The following is a 20,705-nucleotide window of genomic DNA, read 5'->3' on the forward strand; positions in this document are numbered from 1 at the left end:
ATCTAATCTGTGCCTGTGGCTGTCTAATTAAATCTCTAGACATTATCCGTCTCCAAAAGGGAAGCTCATTTGCATTTTAGGCTGAAAGGAAACCAAACAAACCATAATTGAATGTCTTTTTTTCCCCTTATCGCCCCTTATTCAAAAAACATGATCATAAACGTTGTCAGTATGACTAAAGTTGTCCTTGTGCACACGGTGATAGATGATGATGTACACGTGTAGTGTTTGCACGCAGAAACATCGATCGTAGTAGTCAGCGAAATTTCAAGAGTCGTAATGTGGTACCCAAACCAAACAATGTAAAATAGACCCATTAAGGAGTAATGAATCCATTAAAGGGGAATGGATTTGTCTTGAGGCTGGATCAATGATATGTGTGTGTGTGTGTGTGTGTGTGTGTGTGTGTGTGTGTGTGTGTGTGTGTGTGTGTGTGTGTGTGTGTGTGTGTGTGTGTGTGTGTGTGTGTGTGTGTGTGTGTGTGTGTGTGTGCAAACATACACATGAAACATGGCCTAATGATTTATAGCTTTGAACTAGAACATGTTTCACACAATGTAACCACAAGGGGATAAAAACAGGTGACTAGTGCATGAAAGTAAGCAAACAAACACACACACACACACAAACACACACACGCTATTGAACGTCCACCAACTGCCACATCCTGTTTATGATTCACGCCGAGCACATGGTGCACACAAACACTTCAATCCTCCGTCTCGTACGCTTGTGCTGCAACTAAGAATTAATTTGGAGCCGCTTTGTTTGCAACCACAATCATCATACAAAAGGATCCGTGCACCATATCATGCATATTTATGACGCTGATTGCCATTTTCCGAGGGCCTACTTCACTTTCAAAGCGGATATAGGACGAATTCGTAGGAATGCTTTTGCATTTCTGTTTATTTCCACTGCTGCCTGCTGTTGATTTGTCTCGTTTTAATCACCCCAACTTGTGAATGGAGGCCAATGGTGGCAGATGGAGCACGCCATCGCTTGCCGGCATCACTTGAATAGCCGAGCAGACATATATCATTGAGATGCCGCACGCAACATTTGATTTGCTTTTTTTTCCTTTTTCCGAAATGTATACAGCTGTCGCTTTTCCTTTCAGTGTGTACATCTTGAACTAGATGTACCATTACTCTTTTACGGCGCCGTGCCTTGCCTGTCTACGTAGGCAGGAGTGATAAAAAGGACAGCTGTGCTTCTCTTTATTTCCAGAAAGTGTCATCCGGCTCAATACGAGGCGCTCAATCTGTAGCGTAGTGTATTTCGGGTGAGCTATCTTCCACAGGCAGGCAGCAATTTCACCTTATATAAGACCTTGTATATTTTTACCGAGTTTATAAAGGTACTATCCCTTACAATTTTCTTCCAATGTAACTTTCAACCAGCCTTTTATATCTTCTATATTCCCTAACTAAATAAACGAGATGGAAGATTAAGTGAACTCTAAATCTCTCTGGAAGTAATATTTTTTGTGGATCTATTTTTGTATTATGCACAATCAAAATGTTTTGAGTATGTCCCCTCTGACTGCATCCTACATAGATTTCTACAGTAGAGAACATTTGTTTCTTTTCTAAAATGCGTGCTGCGTGACAATAAAAAATATACTGATACCAGGAAAACTACAGCATACACTTTAATGGCCTTTCTTTGAAGGACTTCAGATGCTTTTGTTCACATATTAGGGCAATATTTGGGTGGAAAACATTCAATTGATCAATTAAAGTTGCAAATTGTTGCAAAAATAATTGTAATTTTACAATAATTAATTAAATAATTTAAGCATTAGGTGAAATTATTTATTATTTAATTATTTACAATTATTTATAGAGTTTACATATTTTTGACCAAAAGTGATCATTTTAATTTAATTTTATTATAATAGTAGGTTTGCTCCAAAAGAATCAATTCACATCCGAATCGAGATTCTTATTCTTTCAAATTTTAAATTGATTTCAAATTTTCAAATATAAAATACATCTATATACTGTAAATACATATATATATATATATATATATATATATATATATATATATATATATATATATATATATATATATATATATATATATATATATATATATATATATATATATATATTAGGGTTGTACGGTATACCAGTAGTAGTATAGTACCACGATACTAATGAATCATTATCGGTACTATACCGCCTCTGAAAAGTACTGGTCAGCAGATATTAACAGTAAATGAACAAATAGATTAATAATTCATTTTCTACCACTTGTCCTTAATAATTTTGACAAAATAATAGAATGGAAAATGACACAATATGTTACTGCATATGTCAGCAGACTAATTAGGAGCCTTCGTTTCTTTACTTACTAATAAAAGACAAGTTGTCTTGTATGTTCACTGTTTTATTTAAGGACAGACTTGCAATAAGAAACATATGTTTAATGTACCGTAAGATTTTTTGCTAAAATAAAGCCAATAATGCAATTTTTTGTGGTCCACTTTATTTAGAAAAGTATTGAAAAATACCGGAAAGTATCGAAATAATATTATATATATATATACATATATATATATATATATATATATATATATATAAATATATATATATATATATATATATATATATGATGACGACAGTGCATGATATAAATGTTATTTTTCCTAACTTATAAGTAAACATTGAAGATGTGTGCTGCCTCATCTGACCACATGTCACTTTTTACAGTGTGTAGTTAGAGTGCGGTCATGTGACTGCCAGGCTCTGCTTGACTGGCAAAGTGAAGTCAAAGTAATGCTTACAGTACTTTAATTTGTGAAATGTCTCTAATGAGCCAAACTTATGTCTTTGCAAGCAGTATACAATACATTTTTATTAATGTATATGATGTATAAGTAGTGTTTCTTCTATACAAAGATACTCAAGCAAAAGTCAAAACAATGTTGCATTAAAACTACTGACAAGTACAATTAATTCAAAAAGTTACTTAAGTAAATATAACGGAGTACATGTAGCGAGTTACAACCCACTTCTGATAATTTTTTTGTTCAATAGAATATTTACCATGGAGAACTTCTGGACTAACAGGAATAAAGAAAAACTTACATCAACACATCAATGCCTTGCTATAAAGAGTATGAGGGTTATGGAAGAGAGCCAAATCAGTAAAAGTTGGGGGTATTTAGGTTCCGGGTGCAATTTCAATATAGACATAAAATCCACTATAGGGCTTCAAAGTGTGTCGTGGAAATGCATTGCATTGTGGGTCTTGCTGGACTCTGAATCGCTTGGCTGAATGGGAGACTCTGTGCTTAAGTTTTTTTTTTTTTCTTTAACAAGTTCATAACATGGCACAAATGTTTTAAACTTGGTCATGATCGCTTCAGGGTTAAAAAGGTTTCAGTGAGATTTTTCTCATTTCCAGCGTGAAAGCAAAGTCGAAAAAAGTCAGTTAGTCAGTTAATAAATAGACGGTGAGTAGCCTGGATAGCAACCGTGAGACGACGAAACATGACTTCTAACGCCATCACCTAGTACAAGTTGATGTGTTGACTGCATTTTCAGACTGTTAAGTTTAAATCAAAGCTTCTGTTTCACACATAGCATTTAGTAGGCTGTTAACCAAGCTCGATACAGTATTTCGGAAAAAAGGATGCTGTCGGTTTACTTCTAGTCTTGGGTAAGCACAACAATGAATGAGTTTAATTTTCGGAGCAGTAGCACAGTGATCACAGTATTTAAAAGTAATATTGGGATTATTTTTTTGGCAGACCTGCTTATGAAATGAGGCTGGGCACCCTCACTCCATCTCGAACACATAAGAGATGAAGTCGTAGATTATGCCCAATTTTAACAGAGAAGAATGAGCCTTCACAGACTTTGCATTCTGAAATTATTCACTGCTATAAAAACTGACTCCTTTTACAAAATACATTCAAGTTTGGCTTCAACAATGGCTTAGTCAAATCTCTTGTCCATTGGAGGTGCTCATTTGAATCAATTCCACCAATTTAACTTATTTCCGAATAGAGAACTGTTTGTCTCGGTACGGTACCCTGATTTTAATTTTTTTTTACTTCTACGATCCCATTTTAATGCAGTCTGTTGCTCTCTTTCACATTACTGCGGGTACAGTACAGCCATGTACATTAAAACCTACGTCTAGCAAAAATGGCTTCCCCCCGAACCCACAATGCATTGCAAAATCACGTTTTCTTTGGAGCCCCATAGCCTTAATGCATTTTTAATGTCCAACTGTTCACAATTTTCTCTTCTCTAATAAGGATCACAATTCATAACAGGTGTCTCCTTATGTTTGCTGATGACACTCTAAGCTCAGTGGTCACTTCCCTCTGAGAAGCAGACCAATTGTTTGGTGTCGTCTTGATCTCATGATGTTAAAAATGTGAACAAACTGATTTTTTGAATGCCATTTTCAAATGGCCATTTACTGATTGAATCATTACATAGGTGTTGTTAGAGATCCTTGTCAGAGTACATCAAGTTTTTGAAATTGGATAACTTTCTGTGAGTAAGTGTGCAGAGGAGGGCTTGATGAACACACCGGCAACCTATCCACTTGGGTACAGTAGGTACCTTGTCTTAATATCAGTTTTTCATAAAATCACAACATTAATCTAGATTTTTTTAGGAACTTTTTTCTCATAACTTGATGGCTTTTATATGCCCTATCATAGCTTTTGATGTGTGTTTACAGCTGATCACCAGAAGCAAATCTGGCACATAAAATATGTTTAATATACTTTCCATGTGTATCATTATGCATGGAGTAGTCAGTAGTCATAGCGCCACTAATTAGCCAACTTCAAATACTAACTATGCGCCCACTAAGTAGTGCCCATGCTGTGTTGAGAGATTCAATTTCCTCTCCATGTTGAAGCAGTTTAATTAATTGATAATTTGTTAAATGGTTTGGGTATTTATTCTGATGCTTTTTATGGATTTTCTCATTCAATATGTCACTGCTCCAAGTGGTTGTTTACTCTTGCAATCAATCAAGCAAGGCCGAAGAGGCATACATCTTCAACAAATGTCGACAAAGCGGTCACTTTTAGAAAAATAAAATGAGCAATTATAGCGAGCGGATGAATTGCTGGGTGTAATCTCTTAAATAAGCCTTTTAGAGGAGTTTTGATTGGAATTGTAAAGCTTCTCTATCAAACAGACATATCTAGGTCATGAGTAACCAGTATGGCAGTGTTGAGTATTTGATTTATTAATATTTATGTGGTGTCATTATGGATATAGTGAACCTGAAATGCCCATAAAGTAAAAAGCAATTCTGTGGACAAATTCGATTAAAATGAATCCGAATGTTGCCCTTCATCCCTTGAAGTTAATGGAAGGGCTAATTGTCAATGGGTGTATAACCCTAGAAATGTATATGTAGGTCATTTATAATTTTGTATTTTCATATTTATGACACCCATGTTTTATCGCTACTCCACGGAAATATTCCCATACAGTATTTTTCAATGTTTTTAGTTTACAATTCCTCGTCGTTGAAGTTATAGCTAACGCGGCAGTAGCTAAACTTCAATGTCAGACTAGCAGCAAACAGACCTCATTACCATCTACTCCATTTCATGATTGATTAAACAGCTAATATACTTATATAATTTACATTGGCCATGTTTAGGATTTTGTTTTCATTTTAAAATCACTCGTCATACGAGCTAGCTCACGCGGCTGTAGCTAGTAAACTACGAGGTAGACTTCACAGCAGTTTACGGTACTACATTTGTATGAATGATTAAACTTCTAGTTTACAAGAAAATTACAATAGCCATGTTAAGCATAGTGTTTTTTTTTATTCAAAAACTGCTAATCATACCACCCAGCTAACGAGGCTTTTGCTAGTATACTACTATATCAGTATAGTAGCAAACAGACTTCACTGTATTCAATTTCATGAATGATTACACAGCTAATCTAGTTTCAAAATCAACATTAGCCATTATTTCAATTTTGTTTTTAGTTTTATATCGCTCGTCATACAACTTAGCAAACGTGGCTTTAGCTAGTAAACTATGATAGCAGCTTTTGATTACATTAAGGAATGATCAAAGAGCCAATCTACAGTACATTCAGAATTTACATTAGCCATGTTTTTAATGTTATTTTTATTTCAAAATGATAACCATGCAAAAAAAAACTATTATCTGAATACTGTGGCATTCCCTTTTTGTAGCTTATTGCCGTTCTAAATATAATCATTTCCACTAGTACGTCTTGACCCTCTATTTCAAGGGGTAAAGGGACAAGGAGGACAATTGGGATCCACCCTAAAACAATATAAATACATTGGTTTTTTTAAATGTATTTTTTGGAAATGTGATGACGACCCCCTCGCCACGTCAAGAGGGACACGTGATATAAAATGGATGGATGTATGGTGATGACAACCACAAGACAGACTATAACACAAAAGTGGTACATGTTTTAGTAATGACTGCTCAGTGCAACATGCTTATTTGAAGCACTACTGTAAGTAAACCTCAATAACAAAAGTACATTTGTGTTTAGACTTTGTGCATCCTAAAAGTTATGTCTAACATTATTATAATAGCATTTTTTTTTCACTTGTAAAATAATGTTTATATCAGTTAAAAATCAATTTGACCCCCCCTTTGGAAATACATCTTATTTATTTGAATTGGGTTTTTTTTAACTGTATTTCATGATATAAGTATTTACACCTGTGTGACAGTTAAACATGTTTTGAAAAAGAAATACATGAAGTTGACTCCCCTTCAGAAATACTTTCTCATTTATTGCATTCAGTTTCATTCAACTATATTTCATCACGTCTTTTTAGAGTTGCACGACAGTTAAAACGTTTAAAAACGTTCAGCTATACTTCCTGTGATGTTTATTTTAGCTGTATTTAACTGTAATACATCACATGTATTTTTAGATTTGTATGCCAGTTAAAAATCTTTAAAAAAGTGATCCATCACATGTCTTTTAAAAGTAAGGCCTTGTTCACACTGCAGGTCAATTCTGAATTTGTTTTGCCCGTATGCAACCTGTATCAGATTTTTTCATGTCCATGTGTACATTGCAATTACGAATTTTTCATATCCGACCCACGCATCTTTCGTAAATAGATATAAATCGGATACATATGTGATGCGTCCTCAATGTGAACGCTTCCGCGCCAAGGTCGCTTTCATCCGACCAGAACTTCATCAAAAAGCGACAAGCGTCAAAATCTGTTCACCAAAATAGACGGTTACAAAATAAATAGTTGACAACGAAGCAGAAAACAATTGGAAATAAAATGTTTTAGGAGCTTACTACTCTTGTCGCCGACTGCTCGCTCACACACTCTTCAAACACACACCGAAAACTAAATATTCTGTAAAACTGCAAAGCCAAAATACTTGTCCTCATCCTTTTTTACTTTGATTGCACAAAATTCTTGAAATTACCACAAATGTGCCATTGGAATCCAGGTTTGCTACCGTAAATATTGCAGTGTGTTTGACGTCATGACATCATGTCCGCATGCGGGTCACATTGCATTCACATTAGAAATTGCATTTTTCTTTCGTAATGCAAACGGTCACTGTTTGACAAAAAAAAAATCTGAATTTGACATCTGACCCTGCAGTGTGAACGCAGCCTTGAAGTTATAAATGTGTAAAATAGGGATTAATCAAGAAGACTCCCCCTCAAAAAACACTCCCTCTCCACATTGCTTTTCGCAACCAGGTCATTATTTATCTTAGTTTTGTATATTTATAGTATACCAGTGTCTTTTTAGACTTTTAGATAATTAAACATGTTAACATTTTATTTAAAAGTTGCCTGTACTGTAGTTAATAAGGTGCTGCCTCTTCAGTTATGACAGCTAAAGCTCTAACCAGGGGTGAATTCATTAAAGGGGAACATTATCACAATTTCAGAAGGGTTAAAACCATTAAAAATCAGTTCCCAGTGGCTTATTTTATTTTTCGAAGTTTTTTTCAAAATTTTACCCATCACGCAATATACCTAAAAAAGGCTTCAAAGTGCCTGATTTTAACCATCGTTATATACACCTGTCCATTTTCCTGTGACGTCACATAGTGATGCCGATACAAACAAACATGGCGGATAGAACGGCAAGTTTATAGCGACATTAGCTCGGATTCAGACTCGGATTTCAGCGGCTTAGGCGATTCAACAGATTACGCATGTATTGAAATGGATGGTTGTAGTGTGGAGGCAGGTAGCGAAAACGAAATTGAAGAAGAAACTGAAGCTATTGAGCCATATCGGTTTGAACCGTATGCAAGCGAAACCGACAAAAACGACACGACAGCCAGCGACACGGGAGAAAACGAGGACAAATTCGGCGATCGCCTTCTAACCAACGATTGGTATGTGTTTGTTTGGCATTAAAGGAAACTAACAACTATGAACTAGGTTTACAGCATATGAAATACATTTGGCAACAACATGCACTTTGAGAGTGCAGACAGCCCAGTTTTCATCAATTAATATATTCTGTAGACATACCCTCATCCGCTCTCTTTTCCTGGGGGTCTGGCGGCAGATTTCTTTGACTTTATCGTTGGAAATGCATCTGCTTTGAGTGTCGCAGGATATCCACACATTCTTGCCATCTCTGTCGTAGCATAGCTTTCGTCGGTAAAGTGTGCGGAACAAACGTCCAATTTCTTGCCACTTTTGCATCTTTGGGCCACTGGTGCAACTTGAATCCGTCCCTGTTCGTGTTGTTACACCCTCCGACAACACACCGACGAGGCATCATGTCTCCAAGGTACGGAAAACAGTCGAAAAAACGGAAAATAACAGAGCTGATTTGACTCGGTGTTTGTAATGTGTTTGAAAAAATGGCGGATTGCTTCCCGTTGTGACGAATAATAGAAATGCGTTTAATTCGCCAAAATTCACCCATTTAGAGTTCGGAAATCGGTTAAAAAAATATATGGTCTTTTTTCTGCAACATCAAGGTATATATTGACGCTTACATAGGTCTGGTGATAATGTTCCCCTTTAATTTAGGGTTTCAGCGAGAAGTTGAGTCGAAAATGGCAGCTTTATTGAGAAGTTGTGTAATCAGAACAACAATATTAGGCAGACGAAAAATAACGGTTCCTTACCTGACAGGTCCCTGCCAACCCCAAGGGCCAAGCCATCTTTGATCCACAGTACAACACCATGGTAATTAGTGATGGAGCACGGTAAGGTCACAGGTTGACCAGCCACGACCACCAAGTCCTGTGGCTGCTGGGAAAACATGGAGTGTGCACCTGAAGGGATCATTAAAAAAGAAAGAACCGTTAGCCTGAGGAAGCATTTTAACATTTCAATGTGTATAAGAGCAAATTCAGAATCATCAGGTCGTTTTTTCCCCCGATTACTGCCAGTGACTGAAGCGCGGCATGACGGGTGTAAAATGAATGGCAAATGCGCCATATGCCAATTTCTACCCATTGCACAACAGCCTCTTGTCAGGCGCACGATGAAAGAACTCTTGAGGGCGAGATACAAATGTCTTCTATTCCTATTCACCGTGCAAAGATACAAGCATCCAAGGTGTCAGCGTGATGTCAGGGCTGAAGTTACAGGCTCAGAGACAGCTGTTCCCGCTCAGATTGGTTCATTTATGAAGGATGTCCTCTTGCAGCCGGGCTGGGGCCCCGTGCGCACTGCAGATAACACCATCTCGTGCTCTCGAGTGGCATACATTAACTCTCGCAGCTCGCACCCGTGTATTCCGGCAGCACAACTGCTATTAGCGGCACTCCTCTGCTGCGTGTTCAGGCGGAAAGTGGTGCGCACTGAACTCCATTAGAGGCAGAGGTGTGTGTTAATGGAGGAAAAGGTGGGGGGGGATAGGAAGGTGTCCGTGTTACAGACAAGTTGCCTATCAAAACAATGCTTCCCCATAAAAATAATATACTACACAGCATGGACGTTCAGGGAATGGAACTATTTTGAAATGCAAGCTCAGTGCCAAGCAAGACAATATTGATTGTAATTATGATGCAAATGTGTCATGTTGTATCATTATTTTCTAATATTGTCATTCAAAATTTAGAAGGAGACCATATATACTACTGCGTCCCAGAATGTACCATAATCTAAGACAAACAGACTCAAAAACAGTTTTTTCCCTAAAGCCATGACCATGGTGAACTCTCATAAGCACTTATTTTATAGTTTAGCACCTCTCTGTGTGCAACTTTTACTTTCCACCCACAGTCTGAATGCTTCTGTACTTATGTATACAGTATAACATTTAAACAACACATTCAGAACAGTCATTCTCAGGACTGGACTGTGCACCTTACCTCTTTTTGCAGTATTTTTCTTTTCTTTCCTTCCTATGTTTTGCATATGTGTAGACTGTCGCACTGTTGCTTTTAATCTCATTGTACCTGTGTATAGTGATAATAAAAGGCATTCTATTTTATTCCAATACATAATTGTCCCCGCTCCTTTATTGAACGTATGGCGGCCTAAAAAAAGCAAAATGCATTCAACAAAAGTTTATTTCCACAAATTCAGAAAAATCCCAGAATTACATTACAAAACAAAAACAAAACCAGTGCAAGATCTACAGTAATTAGTGTCTGGTCAAAAAACTATAGGAATGACAGCTGTGGCTGTGGGCAACCTCTTGATATATTTTTTATCTTTTTTTTTATTAATGCCACACGATGGCAGTAGCTGTATTCATGACCGCCTTAATGCAAGGGCTTTCCTGAGCTGAAGCCCAATTTTAACGGCAGAATGCAATGATTGGTGTTCATAGCTGTCAATCACAGTCAGCTGTGCTTTAAGAAGCAATTGTGCACTTTGTCTCTGGGCTGTGTTGTTTGCTCCTAGCGCTCCAAGCAGAGTGGGAAAACACACTGGGAAAATGCCCCTCTTAAAAAGAGTAAAACATATATATATATATATATATATATATATATATATATATATATATGTCAGGAAAAAACACAGAGGCCATTTCATCCCTACAAGCCTGTTTCGCAGGTTTCTCTGCACTTCAGAGAAAACTGTGAAACAGGCTTGTAGGGATGAACAAGCCACTGTGTTTTTTCCTGACCTAACGTATATTCCGCTCTACCCCGGTATTGAGCACTGTATAACGGATAAACCACAGAAAACTTGACTATATATATATATATATATATATATATATATATATATATATATATATATATATATATATATATATATATATGTTTTTATTTTATTTATATTTTTTCTTGGTAATATTTCTTTAAATATGACATTATATTTAAGCTTTAAAAACGTAAAAGTGATCTGGAAATTAGTCACTAAATCGTATTATTAGCTATACTTAGTATTGTGAAGTTTTGTGTCTTATAATAAAAGCAAGTTCTTATGTATCATCGTGAGTTTTCCAGTGCAGGTTGTTGGTGTAAGAGGCGTGCATCCCGACTACTGAGCTAAAATCACATTCACTATTCTTGAAGTTGACCGGCCTCTATTTCACTTGCACAGACGTGCATGCGCCCATCGCAAAGGAGATGTAATAATGAACAAACTTGTTTTTTTAAATGGACTATATCTTTGCGTTGTTGCTGTTCTGTTGAGCAAAACCAAATTATTTTGGTTTTTTTAGGGGGGTTTGGTGGGGCCCCAAAGCACCGGGCTCACCCTTAGGTTAAGGGGCCCCTTGTTGTATTTCATGAGTGCTCAGCATCCTGCAAATGTATCTACCTCTGCATGCACTTGAAAATTTTGCAGCAACACCAAATACAGCAATGGTGTCCAAAGAGCGGCCCGGAGGCCATTTTCACCCCAACGTTGTTGTTTTATTTGCGTTCGACATGTTCTGAAAATTAAAGAAAAATACATATTTTTGAGATGTATTGTCATCAATAACACAAAAACTAGAAAAATCTATGTGTTGTGTTTTCTTCAAATAAATTAGCATATACATTACTGATGTTGGTTTTAGCATCTTTAATGTAAATGCCCCCCAGCATTCCTTCATTTTTCAGTGTGAGGCCTTCGGTGGAAAAAGTTCCCAAGACATAGTAGGTACAATGGAATAATAAAGAATGAATAACAAATGTATTTTACTCAAGGCAGACAGTCCTATCTTACCGAATCAATAATAAATCCTCATTAATGACGGCAGCAAAAACTTGTTACACAATAATGTAAATAAATGCCTTAGCAATTATTACAGTACTTTATAGTCGGTAATATGTAGTGACTTTTATCCCTTAGGTTTCCTTAACTAAAAGGTCTAAAATGTATATAAAGAAAGTGTACTACTTTAACGTTTAGTTTAAAGTTAATTTATTGGGTTTCTACCCTTGCTATAGAGATGTGAAAGTGAGGTATTGTCCTATTTTCTAGAGTTGAACAACGTAATATCTCTCTCCCTCCCTGTAATGTGCAACACAAACACATGCAGATGCAAGCAGGCACATCCTCCTAATAGGCTAGAATGGGCCCACATGCATGTACATTGTTTTTTTGTTTTGTTTTTAATAATGATGAACGGAAAAAAGATGAAAGAAGGTTGTTGCCTTGTTTGGGTTTAACAAGGCAACATTAAACCCAATTTAGCAATAGTTTTCCCGTAGAACAGTCTAACATTGTCATCATAACAACATCAGAGCAATGTATAGAGAGAGTCGGCACAACTCGGTCTCAGAGTTGGTCCAAAACATGACGTCCAGTAGTCACGTGAGGGGATTTTGTCCAATCAGATAAAGTATGGCTAGACAATTTCCTAAATGACTGGTCAAAAGCCCCTTGCGTGACTATAGGCTGCCATGTCTGGGACCAACTCCGACACCGAGTTGTCCGTACTCTCTTTTTAGACAGCTCTGGACAACATGTAAAAGTCTTTTGATTCACTGTGTTACCCTGAGTTGGAAAAAGACAGGTTTTATATGTGGAGTCTAGAGATTCACACATCCAATTGTAAGAAAATGTATTGTATTGTATTGTATTCTCTTGTGTTGCGAGGATAAATCTGAGTGGTTTACTTCCCCGATTTATTGTCACGCACTATGGACAACCCCCACTTCTTACCATGTTTGCATAAGATATTTTCAAAACAACAAAGCCTGATTATGAATTTATCAACAGACTCCCAGCTTCTTAATTGACACTAACAACAGAGGAGGAGGTCAAGATCAATATTCATAACACTTTATGAAGCATCCTAAAGGGGTTTATTCAAAAGCTTGTTCTCAAAATAAACTGTGAATGGCACTCAGTGGAGCACAGGCCTTCCTTATGAGACAAACTTGGATCAGCACTACTATACATTGTACAAACTAATCAGTATCACCACCATCCTATGCCTACATTTTGTCATCCCCTATGTTGCTATACAAACCCAAACATCTCGGCGGCCCCCTAGCTGCGGCATTCTTTAACACTGACATTAAATCAGTTCCTCCTTGGCCCACGTCCCGTCCTTCCACCAACTTTAAAACAAATAGGTTAAGAATGTTTTGTGTAATTCAGCAGAATAACAAAACAAAACGACAACTTTGAGCAGACCTCTGGCAAGGCTGAACAATTCCAATTTGGATCAGCACCAAATTGAACACCTGGATCAATAACTGCATCTTGCATCTGCACTAATGCCCAAGCCCTCCACTCCTTACCCCATCGCTGAGCAGAGTTGTGTGTAAACCGGTTAAACAAAGTGCAATGAATACAAAACTAACTTGGGAAGGTTACAAAGAGCCAAGATCAGACCTAGCAATTTGCAATTTGGTCTTGATTACAAGGGGTGTCACAGAGTGGATGTCTGTGAACACAGACCGCTCACAGGGAGGGAGGGTGCGGATTAGTGAGACTATCAGATAAATGTTTTCCTCAGCAATTTGGATTTGCCAAATCATGCATTGTCATACTTGATACCAGCTTATCCACCAGCATCAGACAGCGACATTTCCCTAAGATCGCTGCAGGTGTTGACAACCGTCCCCCTACTCCTCCCAATTTAAATTCATAACAAAAGCCAAGGTCATAGAAGCTCACTTCTCGTTTCAACTTTGTGTTATAAAAGTGGCTGTGATGTAATTGCGGATTAATTCTTGAAGGATTAGAAAAATATGTCGCAAACAATCAGACAGCGGGAGGGCGACGCAGTCATTATGTATCAGATTTAATACAAGTGTTGATGAGGGTTATTATCAAAAGGGGAAAAGATTTTGAATACATTATTCTATAAATGCTGTTAATAAAACATTTCATACCAGTCAAACAGATAGCATTAAAAAAAGGAAATGTCTATCATCCTGAATTGAAGTTGACCGTATTCTTTCGCTGGAGAATTCAAGGTTAATCATTGGTTGTAGGAATGCGTACCAACACCTGCTTTCATAATCAATCAAATGTTATCAATCAAAGTTTATTTATAGAGCCCTAAATCACAAGTGTCTCAAAGGGCTGCACAAGCCACAACGACATCCTCGGCTCAGATCCCACATTAGGGCAACAAAACACTCAACCCAACGGGATACAATGAGAAACCTTGGGTCAATAATGGCACCAGTGTTGATGTGAACAATATTAGTCAGACCTAAATAACAATTCGATAATGATGCCCTATTTTGGTGCCAGATTTAGATCAAATTAATTTGGCTGTACGCAAAGTCAGCTGTCGTGACGAGTTTGGTTTTTGCACCAAATGGGTATGTTTTTCTTAGTTTTCTAAAGAACAGTTTCAGACAGTGTTCTGGCAAGGCATGCTCTCCATTGGAATTCATGCGGCCCCTGCATCTGTGCATGCATATGAATCCAAGGAATGTGGAAATTGACTTGATCATCTCTTAGCGCACAACTCCTGTAGGAATTGTTCACATGAGTAGAATTGTTACACTAAATTACACTATATTTGTGTATGTTGTCTTTTAATATAGACGTCTCACACTACATACTAGTAAACTATTTAATGTATGATGTGTTATATAAACATTTTGAAAATTAAGTGCCTCAAGGCATGCTGGGACCTCTTTCTGTTTCCCTACTAACAAAAAAAAAAAATCTAATAAATCCCACAATTTAATATCTGAAGTGTGAAACGTGTATTAGGTGACAAAATACCAAAATATAGTTACTTAGTGTAACACTTGTAATTGTGTGAAAGAGTTATTCAAGGTGCGATTCTATTTCTGCATTCCTTGGATTCATACACATGCGCAGATGCAAGAGATGCATACATTCCAATGGGGAGCATGTCTTGCCAAAAACACCAACACCGCTTCAAAAGTACACATTTGGCTAATATGCGAAATGGGCACTGCACTGCTTTACATCCACCAATCACTAGCCCACAGTACAATGTGCCCAATACTCTTCAATAGTGTAAATATGGACACAAACGATCTCATGACCCATTTTTCAAATTACTCTAAAAATCAAGTTTTTACGACAAAATTACAAATACAACACATGGGTTTATATTTGGTCAAGTTCCGGAGTATTATACATCTGGTTTTACGATAATGATGCTCAATGTGTTCCATTAGTTTGCGATGGTTGTGTTCTTAGGATGCAGAAAGAAAGGCAGGTGGGAAAAAGTATTCAATTCTTGGACTTCAGAGCAAAAATACAAAAGAAAGCATGTCACAGGGACAATGCGCAGAATAAAGCATAAGGCAAAAGAGCTTGAGAGGTTAAGCATGGATCAAAGCTAAGCATTAGCGTAACTTTAACATGAACGCATAGCAGTCACTAACAGCGAACAATTAAACTGTGCTGAGTGTACGGCAAAAAGGATCTATATCGGGGGGGTAATTAGTGGCGGCAGCAGGTGGGCACACTAATCAATAAAATGAAACTGGTGTGTATGATCAGCACACCTAGCAACCAGAATGTAAACAAAGGAGCGCTGAAACAGAAATACTTTAATCATAGGAAAATCATGAAAAAAAGGGTAAAAAACGGAAAAACAAGACATGACACATGCAGCACAGTCAACAAACATAATTGTTCAATGCAACCTTCAAGTTGTCATTTTATTGATATTTAAAACATGATTGTCTTTGATAGTCTATTTTTTTTTCTCAAAAAGTGTTTGAAAAACTCAAGTCTACTCCGATATGTGAAAGTACGATAAAATGTATCTCTGCTTTTCGCTTTTCAATTGTCGAACCGTGAAAAGGAGTTAGGTTGGTTATTAAATTAGAAGTTAAACTTGCTGTAGTTATGGTTAAATAGTTAGTTGAAGATTAAAATATAAATCATTCAATCAATCAGAGTTTATTTATATAGCCCTTAATCACAAGTGTCTCAAAGGGCTGCACAAGCCACAACGACATCCTCGTCTCAGATCCCACATCAGGGCAAGAAAAAACTAAACCCAATCGGATACAATGAGAAACCTTGGAGAAATATATCTGATCCAGGTAGATGATACTTAGGTTAGTCCTGGTGGTGGGATTTGTTTATGGCAGACACATGTGATTTTTAATGTTCGTTCAAACAATCCAAAGTGGATGCAATTAAATGTATACATCAAGCAAAGTCAGACCAAAAAACTTTGCCATAACAGCCACCTCATTCTTCCAAATTGGCCCAAGTCTGTGCACAGGGCCGTATTCACAACGCAGGCCGGCACTTTGTATCGTCTGTTGTTGACGTTTCACTTCAGATAATTTGTTTACCATTGCACTGGCTGGCACATTTTCACATATGCCGAGGCTATTTTCTACTCAGGGCTAACTGCCCCCAAATTCATCGCTTGGTCAATCAATCAGGCCTGAAAATTACCGTTATGGTCACACACACACACACACACACCCGAGCCACTTCAGAGAGAATAATCGGCATGCTGTCTGTGCGCCATGTGGCCGCACAACACTAAAGCTTAGCCCGAGATAATTATCACAAACCATTATCCCTCTGGCCTGTTTGGAGGTATGTCTTTAGAATGCATCGAAGTTGGACACTTGTGACTATCATTTACAGGAGGGCACCGCTCGCTTGTTTTCATTAAATACAAGTACGGTAAAAATAAACAGCAGGGCAGGAGGATTAATCCTTAAAAAAAAATCATTATCTTTCCCAGCAGGGGCCTAAGCTGGTGGGCTTGTTTAAACCACAAATATATACACCTCACAGGGAACTAATAAGCACACTTCCCCATAAGACAGATTATTATTTAATATGAATATGTCTACCCTTGCTTCCACCCAACCTTTTCCTTTTCTCCACTGTAGCGGAAAAGGCTGTTCTTGTCCTGTCTCGTCCCCAGACAGTGATCGGTCATAAATCCTGCATGCATCCCCTCGCTCGCTGCCCACAAATAGCTCTGATTGTGCAGCTCAGTTATCAGCAGTCAAATCAGCACTAACGTGAGCGTCAATGATAGCATTTGGAAATCGGAATAAACCTTGATTTATTTATATATATATATATATATATGTAGAGTTGACTCATCAGTGGCCCTACAACTAAGTGATTTTTATTATATTTTATTAAATATTTAAATCAGTATTTTGAAACTCAAGGTGTCACATTTTGATGAAGCAGCAGCATAAATCGACACACACCGCTGGTAACTTTATTTTGACGAAGCGGCTCATTTTGACAGAACACCGGATTCCTGAAATGGGGAAGTCGCGACTATAGGAGAAAACATGGACGCAACAGATCAGCGTGATAGTGGGTTTGGGCCGTGGCTGTTGTGTAGAAGAAATGATCGTGGTTCACGCACGAATAGCGTAGCTTGCCCAAAGATGACGTAAAAGTCGCAATCAGGTCGCATTTCAGTTTAGACTACCGTCACATTTGAAAAGATCAGATTCCAATCGGATTTGGACTACGTTTTGATGCAAAAAGATCAGATTTGAAGCACTTTGGAGCGTTTGGACAGGGAAAACAATCTGAGTTACTTGAGGGCAAAAAATAAATCAGATTTAGTGTGTAAACGGGGCCAAAGTGTTGACATTTGCAACTTCATTTGGCCCCAAGGTGGATTGTTTTTCTCAATGTTTAAAAAAAAGCACAGAGACAGAGTCAACAATACATGGGATTTCTTTTTTTTTTTAATTACAATTCGCGGAATGATACAGTGGCAAACGGACTATTTGTTTTTCTTCTACATATTTTGGTAAAATTGACCAAACATACCAAACATTGTGTGTATTAAAACTGAGGCACAACTAAGTTTTTCACGACACAGCTTTTGGGCTTTGACAGCAAATAATCTTAAGTGAAACTATTTTTTTTTTTTTAAATACATGATAAAGCACCAAACCACATGTGATCTTAGCCGTCGTTTGATGGAATGCAAACAATCTTTCTGCAGATGAAAATGTCTCAAACCTTGGTCAATCTTAAAGGAGAAGTGCACTTTTTGGGAAATGTTTCCTGTCGTTCACAATCATTATGAAACACATGACGTTATTTGTTATTCATTTCATTTTAATGTTTTTGCATTGTAAATATTAAATAAATGGAGCTGATAGGAGCCGCGCAATTCCGGCTATGAAGCACTTAAAAAACATCCAAACGCCTCCATTAGGGTTTTATATACATTATGTAAGTATATACTGTATATAATGTAGTAAAGGGTACATTTACAATAACATTTAATATTTACGTATTGTGATCATTTAAAGCATACGCAGCACATTAATTAAAAAAACGCATCAGACTTCATGAGAGTCAACAAACATAATAAAAGATCACTTACAGTGCAACGTCTGCTGTCATTAGGATGCCGACTGCTAGGATATTTACATTTTCCCCATTTAAGTGAAGAATGACTCATAATCCTCACGTAGAAAAGGAGTGGAAGGCAGGGGGCAAGCGTCTTTTCGTGTCGTCCTGGCCAGTTTCAGGTCTTATATGACTGTCAAAGTGTACCAATTTCGGATTACCTACTCAGACGTCTTCTGTCCAGGTGAGATGCATGATTTATGATCTAGAATAAATGTACAGGGATCAAGGAAGCGGAAAGCAGCAGACCACTTGATTATGTAATTATAGGGACACAAGATTGTGATCACGGCGCCACTATAAATAGTTAATCTGCATTAGCGCTTGTAATAACATCACTAATGATAAATAATAAATGATAAATGGGTTATACTTGTATATCGCTTTTCTACCTTCAAGGTACTCAAAGCGCTTTGACAGTATTTCCACATTCACCCATTCACACACACATTCACACACTGATGGCAGGAGCTGCCATGCAAGGCGCTAACCAGCAGCCATCAGGAGCAAGGGTGAAGTGTCTTGCCCAAGGACACAACGGACTTGACTAGGATGGTAGAAGGTGGGGATTGAACCCCAGTAACCAGCAACCCTCCGATTGCTGGCACAGCCACTCTACCAACTTCGCCACGCCGCCCCTAATACCAGGTTAATACCTGGTTAATATTGAAATCACGAAATGTAAATGGAGTATTGTTGGCGGTTTTTAAATGGCTATTTGAATGGCTATTTATTGGATTTCATGGGCAAAATAGAGGAGCTCCCATTAGCTCCGCTGTAAACTAACTTGTATTGACTTTTATTTACACGTTAGAACGCATAAAAAAATTAAATAAAATAAAATAAAATCCATCGGACGTCATGTCTTTCATAATGATTGTGAACGTTAGGTAAAAATCCCCAAAAAGTGGGTGCAAAGTGGGTGCAAATTGTACAGAGTTCAGCACTGAGGATTTTCTCCACCTGTGACTTGTCCATGCCGGATACCAGCAGGGCCGAGTCATCCGCAAACAAGAACATTTCACAGTCGCATGCTGATGACATGTCGTTTATGTATATTAGGAACAGTAAATACCCTAATATACTGCCTTGAGGGACTCCACAGCTTACTGAGAGAGGGGGGGAGGTACACTCACGGTGCCGTTCACCTCTACCACCTGTTTCCTCCCCTCCAAGTAAGATTGCATCCAGCTCGATGAGGTTTTATCAAATCCGATTGCTCTGAGCTTATCCAACAATATAGTGTGGTTAACGGTGTCAAAGGCCTTCTGAAGGTCCAGCATGACCATGCCGCAGTATTTGCCCGCGTCCACCTCATGTTTGATGTGGTCGGTCAGATAGAGAAGGCATGTGTCAGTGGAGTGGTTAGTTCTGAAGCCGGATTGGAATTTGTACATGAGTTTATTAGTGGCAAGGTAACTATCGACCTGTTCATAAACTATATTTGTCCATTACTTTCGAAATGGAACTGAGAATAAAAACAGGTCGGGAGTTGCTAGGTTCCAATTTGCTTCCTTTTTTAAAGAGGGGAGTTACTTTTGCTATCTTGAAATATTTTGGTACTTGGCCTTGTGAAATTGAGAGGTTTATTATTTGCGTGATGATTGGGGCAATGGTGGTGGCAGAGTCCCTGAGGAATCTGGAGGGGATATTGTCAAGGCCGGTGGCCTTGTTTGGGTGGAGCGCGCTCAATTTTTTAAGCACCTCGTCAGCTGAGACCATTTCTAATTTGAAATCGTTGTTGGATACTCCCAGCTTTCTGTAGAAGGCTTTAATGTGTTCTACACCAAAGCGACCAGAGTGGTGAGACAGCTTGTTGACTAGAGTTGTAGCTATGCTGGTGAAAAAGGTGTTAAGTCTGCTTACTACCTCCATTTTGTCTGTAATGAGGGAGTCACCCTCCTTGATGTTGATGTTGGTGAGTCTGGTTTTTAGTTTCTGGCTGCAGCCAGGAAGCTTGTGTCGTCCTGGCCAGTTTCGGGTCTTAAATGACTG

The 20,705-nt window shown here is 37.9% G+C and overlaps 1 protein-coding gene across 8 annotated transcripts in view; it reads right to left on the reverse strand.

The window, feature by feature from the left end:
* Nucleotides 1-20,705, reverse strand: part of kirrel3b (kirre like nephrin family adhesion molecule 3b) — a 430,118-nt gene that overhangs the window by 182,021 nt on the left and 227,392 nt on the right. For all 8 annotated transcript variants that reach the window (XM_061972705.1, XM_061972702.1, XM_061972701.1 and 5 more), the window contains exon 4: nucleotides 9,128-9,277. In XM_061972705.1, coding sequence (XP_061828689.1) covers nucleotides 9,128-9,277 — 150 coding nt within the window. The remainder of the gene's footprint in view (nucleotides 1-9,127; nucleotides 9,278-20,705) is intronic.

This window comes from Nerophis lumbriciformis, linkage group LG17 (genome assembly GCF_033978685.3).
Source record: "Nerophis lumbriciformis linkage group LG17, RoL_Nlum_v2.1, whole genome shotgun sequence".
In the NCBI taxonomy this organism is placed as follows: domain Eukaryota; kingdom Metazoa; phylum Chordata; class Actinopteri; order Syngnathiformes; family Syngnathidae; genus Nerophis; species Nerophis lumbriciformis.